General features: G+C 48.4%; 3 protein-coding genes across 4 annotated transcripts in view; 2 read left to right on the forward strand and 1 right to left on the reverse strand.

Annotated features, from left to right (window-relative positions):
• On the reverse strand, positions 1-7,146 carry nr1d1 (nuclear receptor subfamily 1, group d, member 1). The gene is made up of 8 exons (XM_014023140.1): positions 5,733-7,146; positions 4,424-4,669; positions 3,890-3,978; positions 3,659-3,803; positions 2,990-3,567; positions 1,366-1,551; positions 1,062-1,272; positions 1-977 (listed from the first exon to the last, which is right to left on the reverse strand). Exons 1-8 carry the CDS (start codon positions 5,767-5,769, stop codon positions 757-759), a joined length of 1,713 nt encoding a protein of 570 aa, XP_013878594.1. The 5' UTR covers positions 5,770-7,146; the 3' UTR covers positions 1-756.
• Positions 1,558-2,983, forward strand: LOC106528073 (serine/arginine repetitive matrix protein 5-like). The gene is made up of 2 exons (XM_014023143.1): positions 1,558-1,912; positions 1,967-2,983. Exons 1-2 carry the CDS (start codon positions 1,609-1,611, stop codon positions 2,803-2,805), a joined length of 1,143 nt encoding a protein of 380 aa, XP_013878597.1. The 5' UTR covers positions 1,558-1,608; the 3' UTR covers positions 2,806-2,983.
• med15 (mediator complex subunit 15) overlaps positions 6,153-7,686 on the forward strand; it is a gene marked incomplete in the record, with an annotated part of 33,213 nt that continues 31,679 nt past the window's right edge. For both annotated transcript variants that reach the window (XM_014023130.1, XM_014023129.1), the window contains 1 exon segment: positions 6,153-6,176. In XM_014023130.1, coding sequence (XP_013878584.1) covers positions 6,168-6,176 — 9 coding nt within the window.

Raw genomic sequence — 7,686 nt, forward strand, 5'->3', positions numbered from 1 at the left:
AAATTTAAAATCACACCTGTTTATTTGTTAGAAGTGGTTTTATAGCAGAACGCCAACAATAAACTTATATTTCAGTTTTCTGGAGCAGAAACACGTTCCAGGCTCATATTTACAAACAGTATTTTCATAAAAACAGATCAGTTTTAATGTTTCAAGTGAAACTGGATGAGTTTTGATTATTTACAGGTTTTTTATTCAAACATGGCTGCTTGGTCCCGCCTCCTCCTACAGCTCATTGGTCCCTCACAGCTGTCAGTCACAGCTGCTTCCTGCCTCTGGCTGAGAGGAAGAGGAGGATTTTGCTGTCTTTAAAGAGTCCAGACCCTCAGGTCTGTGGAAGTTCTTCATCCTCCTCCTGAAGCACTTGGTGCCGAGAGAAACCCGGTCGGCCCTGCAGAACTCACGGAGCTCCAAACAGAACCTCCTGGGTTTGATTCTGATTTTCAGACATTTTWATCTAAATTTGTCTCCTTTTTCTCTGAGTTCAGTCACTTTAACTTCAACAAACAGGATGTAGCTGCTGCTTTCCTGGACTTTTATTGTGAAGATCTCCACAGGAAGTGGAACTCAGTCACAACCTTTGGAGGTGAGTTCTGCTGAATGACGTCATTGTTGTCTCCTCAGTTTGATCTGAGGACAGGAAGTGTGGTGATGATGTCACGTGTGAGGTCATCAGGAGATGATGTCACGTGTGAGGTCATCAGGAGATGATGTCACGTGTGAGGTCATCAGGAGATGATGTCACGTGTGAGGTCATCAGGCGTCGATGCGGAAGGACAGCAGCTTTTCAGAGTGCATGTTGTTGAGCGTGCGCAGGTCAGGCAGCCTCAGCAGCAGTTTGGTGAAGCGTGGCGAGTCCACGTTGTGGTGCTGGTTGTCAGGTGCGACGGTGGACTTGTTGATCAGACCGCGCAGCGCTCTGATCAGGTCCTCCTGCAGCTGCTCCACCGACGCCACGTTCTCGATCCCGGAGCGGTCTGCCAGAAACACACAGGTGAAGGTTAGAAACGGGAGGAGGAGGGCGGTGCCACAGCAGGCTCCTCGCTCAGCGCCGGACTGACCTGCAGAGACCAGAACCACGGCGGTGAACAGACCCAGCTCCTCGGCGCTCAGCTCCAGTGACGCCAGTTTTCGGCTGAAGTCAAACATGGCTGCCAGGAGCTCCTTCATCCCCATCTCCTGCAGCTCCGGCAGGGCGTAGGTGGCGCCCGAGACAAACGTCACCGTCTGCTCCTTCACGCCGAACAGTGACGAGAAGCGCACCATCAGAACCTGAGACAGAGGAGAACCAATCAGAACCTGAGACGAAGGAGAACCAATCAGCTGCAGCCTGGATGAATCATCAGTGAACTCTAAAGGTCTAACCTCGAAGGTGCCGGCCTTCAGCAGGGTCACCTGGTCGCTCTGAGACAGGGCGCTGAATCCTGGGATCTGTTTAGCAAACTCCACCACCTCCTTCACCGCAGGAGTGAAAGACAGAGAGAAGTCCTCCCAGACCTCCTGGGGGGTCTTTGAGGGGTCTGCATGAGGCTGCATGTTCATTGGACAAGCCTGTGGAGAGAGGAAGAGCCAATCAGATGACAGCGTTCTGAAGCCTTGTCCCTCCTGATGCCAGTGTGGCTGCATGATCCGTACCAGAAACACGATCTGTACCAGAAACACAATCTGTACCGGAAACACGATCCTTACAGGAAACACGATCTGTACCAGAAACACAATCTGTACCGGAAACACGATCCTTACAGGAAACACGATCTGTACCAGAAACACAATCTGTACCGGAAACACGATCCTTACAGGAAACATGATCTGTACCAGAAACACAATCTGTACCGGAAACACGATCCTTACAGGAAACATGATCTGTACCAGAAACACAATCTGTACCGGAAACACGATCCTTACAGGAAACATGATCTGTACCAGAAACACAATCTGTACCGGAAACACGATCCTTACAGGAAACATGATCTGTACCAGAAACACGACTCATACCAGAAACATGATCCGTACAGGAAACACAATCCGTACAGGAAACATGATCTGTACCAGAAACACGATCCGTACCGGAAACACGATCTGTACCGGAAACACGATCCGTACAGGAAACACGATCTGTACCAGAAACACGATCCGTACCAGAAACACGATCCGTACCGGAAACACGATCCGTACAGGAAACACGATCCATACAGGAAACACGATCCGTTCCAGAAACACGATCCGTACCAGAAACACGATCCGTACAGGAAACACGATCCATACAGGAAACACGATCCGTTCCAGAAACACGATCCGTACCGGAAACACGATCCGTACCGGAAACACGATCCGTACAGGAAACACGATCCGTACCAGAAACACGATCCATACAGGAAACACGATCCGTACCAGAAACATGACCAGTACAGGAAACACGATCTGTACCGGAAACACGATCCGTTCCAGAAACACGATCCGTTCCAGAAACACGATCCGTACCGGAAACACGATCCGTACCAGAAACATGACCCGTACAGGAAACACGATCCGTACCAGAAACATGACCCGTACAGGAAACACGATCTGTTCCAGAAACACGATCTGTACAGGAAACACAATCCGTACCAGAAACACGATCCGTACCAGAAACATGACCCGTACAGGAAACACGATCCGTACCGGATACAGGAAACACGATCCGTACCAGAAACACGATCCGTACCGGAAACACGATCCGTACAGGAAACACGATCCGTACCAGAAACACGATCTGTACAGGAAACACAATCCGTACCGGAAACACGATCCGTACCAGAAACATGACCCGTACAGGAAACACGATCCGTACCAGAAACACGATCCGTACCGGAAACACGATCCGTACCAGAAACATGACCCGTACAGGAAACACGATCCGTACAGGAAGAAGTCTATCATTTAGCACGTGTAAATGGGCTGACAGTACGGATCGGGCAGCCACAGCCAGCACCAGCTGATGGGATCTTACCAGAACGATTCCTGACGGACATCTCTGCYTCTGAGTCACATGATGCATGGCTCGCTCTCCTCCAATCAGATTACAGTTCTTCAGGCTCCACCTCCCGTTGTTGTGGTGATTATTAGCGAGGTTGGGGTCCGAGTGGTTGTGATTGYTGTGGCAGCTGGAATGGAAACCCCCAGGGCAGTGATTAAACCAAAGCTCCGCCTCCTTGTTGAGGGCGTGGTTATTGTTCTGATGTGGAGCGCGGGGATTGGTCAGCTTGTCGTTTGCATACAGGAAGGTTTCGCGGTGCGCGCGTGCAACGGCGTTAATGGTGCTGTCCATCCCTGGGCTGGGGGGCGGGGAGAAGGAAGAGTGGGCGGGGCTTTGCTCTGAGGGGGGAAGAAGAGGGGAGGGAGAGGCAGGTGGCTCAGGAGGACAGGTGGAAGTTGTCTGAGGTGCGGGGGAGGAAGAGGAGGAGGAGGAAGAGGAGATGCTGGCGAGCTGGAAGTGGTTGTGCAGCTGGTCGTTGACCACGTTGTTCATCTGCAGCTCCGCCAGAATCCTCACCTTCTCCAGCTTGGGGATACGACCAAAACGGACCGCTGTGAATGAACAGGAAGTGAAGGAGGTCAGACAGGAAGTGGAGTTGGAGCATCAGCTGATGTTTAGCTACAACAGACAGGTGTGTCTCACCGTCGCGGCTCATGCCTACAGACAGGCACTTCCTGTAGCGACACTGCTGGCAGCGGTTCCTGTTCATCCTGACGATGCAGCAGCTCTCGCTCCTCACACACTTCCTGTACTTCATCTTCTGCTGGATGCTGCGGCGGAAGAAGCCCTGCAGAGGCAGAGGGGCGGGGTCAGAACCTGCAGACCGGTCCAAAACCTGCAGACCGGTCCAGGTGATCAGGTTGGGTGTCTCACCTTGCAGCCTTCACAGGCGTGGACTCCATAATGGAAACCTGAGGCCACGTCCCCACAGACCTTACAGAGCAGCAGCACCCCACCCAGCTCTGAAACACAGGTTAGACCAGACCATCAGGACCCGGGTCCGCCAGGACCTGGGACCATCAGGACCTGAGAGCATCRGGACCATCAGGACCTGAGACCATCAGGACCTGGGACCATCAGGACCTGAGACCATCAGGATCTGAGAGCATCAGGACCATCAGGATCTGAGAGCATCAGGACCACCAGGACCTGAGTCCATCAGGACCATCAGGATCTGAGAGCATCAGGACCATCAGGATCTGAGAGCATCAGGACCACCAGGACCTGAGTCCATCAGGATCTGAGAGCATCAGGACCACCAGGACCTGAGACCATCAGGACCATCAGGATCTGAGAGCATCAGGACCACCAGGACCTGAGTCCATCAGGACCCTCAGGACCTGAGTCCATCAGGACCTGAGGTGGACCTCTGGTTCTGACTCCTTCACCTCCTGAGGACTAACTCACTGTTCAGACTGGACACAGATTTACTGGGTGGAGTTCTCTGAGATCCTCCTCCATCGTCCCGGCCTCGAGGAGAACCTCCTGCTGAGGAGGAGGAGGAGGCGTCGTCTCCTGCAGAGCCTGAGCTGCTGAGCACTGAGGAGGAGGAGCTGAAGCAGGGCTGGGAGTTAGAGTTCTCACTGTACATGGAGACTGGACTGGTTCTGGACGGAGACCCTCCACATGAGCCCCCATAGGAGATGACACCTCCTGCAGGAGAAGGAGGGACAGTTTTTAGTTTGATGTTTATTTGATGTTTTTAAGTCTTTTTATTCATTTTTATCAGATTACAAACTAAAGAAAACAGAATTAATCTAAGTAAACAACAACAACTGGGTCAGAACCTGAAACAGAACCAGGCTCTGATGAAGAGGAGGTGCAGATCGAACCTCTTCCTCCTCGTGAGCTACCAGAGGCCACGCCCCCAGGCCATGTGCCGATGCAAGCTCCGCCCACCTGTTCCCTTTGTYCTCACGTTCCTCCCCTCAGCTCACTGAGGTCTGTTTTTATCTCAGAAATTTAGTCTTCAGATTTTTAAAGTCAATATGACAGCTTTAGTCTCCGTTTCTGTAATGACGCAGTGAACGCATCATGACGTCATCGACCTCTGATTGTCTTAATAAACTTTACGTTATTGTTTTATTTACTCATTGACTGACTGATGATCGTTTTAAACAGCAGGCTGTGTTTAACACCGGCTCTTCCTCAGGAGGAGGAGGAGCAGGAGGAGGAGGAGGAGCGTTACGTAATGACCTCGGCTCTAGCAGCAGCCAATCAGAGCGCGCGCCGCTCCGCGAAAACAAAGCGCACATGGCTCGGTTCGCCGGTCCATGTGAAGCCGGAGCAGCGGAACAAGTGGGCCGTCCACCTGAACCGAGAGACCCGCTGTCATCCTGACCCAGTTTTCTGAAACACGACCGGATTCACGGTGACGGGCCGCGTGACAGTCTCACAGACATGTGCACGACCGGTACCGGGAGAACCGGGCCGCCGGAGCCGAACACACTGAGCTGGACCCGGGGGACCCCGGAGGGACCGGACTGGGTCGTGTTCGAGCAGAACCGTCTGTGACGCGCCGCTAAACTCCAAATAAAATCTGTCGGTTTTTACAAAAGTCCAACTAAAACTGGACCGCACAAATGTTTTTGGATCTTCTCAGAACTTCACATTAAAACTAACACACACGCTGAAAGTTCGGCTCTTTAAAAAAACGGTTTGGACCCGCGGTGCACGCGCATCAGCTCTGAAAGAAGTGTTTAAGAAGTTTGTTTACCTGAGTTGTTGTTGTTTGTGTCCATGGCAGAGGTCATCACCACAGCTGGACTACAACACGGACTGTTCAAATGCGGCAGCGGTTCCGCTGGGTCCGGTTCACACCGAGAATGAACGGGAAAGAAGAGGCGGACAGACAGGTTCCGCTTCTACCGCCGCGTCGCGTCTGCACGCGCTTCGAACCGCGCGCACATCCCGATGAACCGAGCCGCACGCGGCAGGGAACGGGAACATGTGACCGCCGGGAGAGCCTCGTGCCCCAGTGACACACTTTCCCGCCTCCTCCTCCGTGTTTTAAACCTCACGTGGAGCTGCAGCAGCTCTGTGCCGAGGGGCATTCTGGGAGATGTAGGCGTGCTCCGACAGCTGCTTCCGGTTTGATGGAGTTCCTCCTCCATCACATGAGGGCCTGGAGCTGCAGGAGGTCAGGACCAGGATGTTTCAGGTTCCAGAAGTTTGTTTTTATTAAATTCAAAAATACAAGATAACATATTTCACATTCAAATATATACAGTTTAACAGAAAACTGAGTTATGGAACAACAAAATAAAGAGATGAAAAAAAAATACCAAAAACAGGCTTAGTAATTAAAAAAAATATCACCAGATGAATTTAAGTTATTTGGTTATCTCATCAATGTACTGGTGCAATGGGCTTTGTTGTTGTTACAGCATGCCAGAACTTCCTTAAATAATACTTACTTTAGAAAAATGTTAAATAATGGGGTGAATTTTAAAAAGCGGCATTCGTGTATAAAAAGTTTAGCTAAAAGGATTAAATTATTACTGTAAATTGCTTCTCTATCCCCTGTTAGAAGAGCCGTTTTGATTTGATCAAAACTTAGAGGTTTAATATATTTTTTTATCCAGGATCCAGTCTTGAAAGTTTTTTCAGAAAATGTTTTTATCATTACAACAATAAAGAGTTGTTCTGCAGTCTCAGGATCTGATTCACAGAACACACAGGAGCTGCAGTTTGTGTTGAATTTCTTTTGTAAGAAGTTGTTACAAAGATATATATCATATATTAGTTTGAAATGTACTTCTTTTACTTTTTGTGGGAGTGGAAAGGAAAGATATTTGGTTCTAATTTTTACAGAGGTATCATATTTTTTAAACAAATACTTTCCCCTTAGTGTTGATGGGAAAGCAATACAAGTCAGAATATTTCTTATAAATTAGTTATTGCACTTTTTCTATCTATAAAGTCACATCCATTAATAATCAACGATGGTTCTTTAAGAGTTATTGCTGATTATGTTATTATTATACCTTTTAATTTGCAGAATCACAGCAGGAGGAACAGCCTTTAATACTCTGTTATATTGAATTTTAGTGCATGTTAACATGTATTTTCCAATAAAACCTTCATAAAAATTTTCCATTTTTTTCCATAAGATGTACAACTGACCTTTCTCACACCAATCTTTAAAAAAATAATGATTTTTTTTTTGTTTAAAGGTAAGTTTCCAATATTGCAGTACTTGTTTATGAAAGTCTGATAGTTTTATAGGTAGTTTAGATATTTCAAAGTCACATTTTATCAGGAATTTCCACCATATTATTAAAAATCTTATAGCTAAGGAGAATTATGCCAGAAACTTTCACATTTTTTAAGAAACTCTGTAATCGTTTAAGTTTGATGGTACCGTTCATTGGAGCAAAACCTACAGGCTCCAGAGGTTTGATCTGGATCATGGAGATGTGTAGAACCGGTTCTACCTGCCTCCATGATCCAGAGGTCCATGAGTAAACACTGTCTACGTCATTGTGTAGAACAAACGTCATTGTGTAGAACATACGTCATTGTGTAGAACATACGTCATTGTGTAGAACAAACGTCATTGTGTAGAACATACGTCATTGTGTAGAACATACGTCATTGTGTAGAACAGTGGTTCCCAAACTTTTTATCTTCTGACCCACAAAATATTCATGGCTAAAACTTGTGACCCC

This window comes from Austrofundulus limnaeus, unplaced genomic scaffold (assembly GCF_001266775.1).
Source record: "Austrofundulus limnaeus strain Quisiro unplaced genomic scaffold, Austrofundulus_limnaeus-1.0 Scaffold358, whole genome shotgun sequence".
Lineage (NCBI taxonomy): Eukaryota > Metazoa > Chordata > Actinopteri > Cyprinodontiformes > Rivulidae > Austrofundulus > Austrofundulus limnaeus.

Coding starts and splice junctions, on each gene's coding strand:
- LOC106528073 (XM_014023143.1), top strand. CDS start 1,609: ATGCCAGTGTGGCTGCATGATCCGTACCAGAAACACGATCTGTACCAG. Junction 1,913..1,966: donor ACACGATCCTTACAGGAAAC/ATGATCTGTACC, acceptor CTTACAGGAAAC/ATGATCTGTACCAGAAACAC.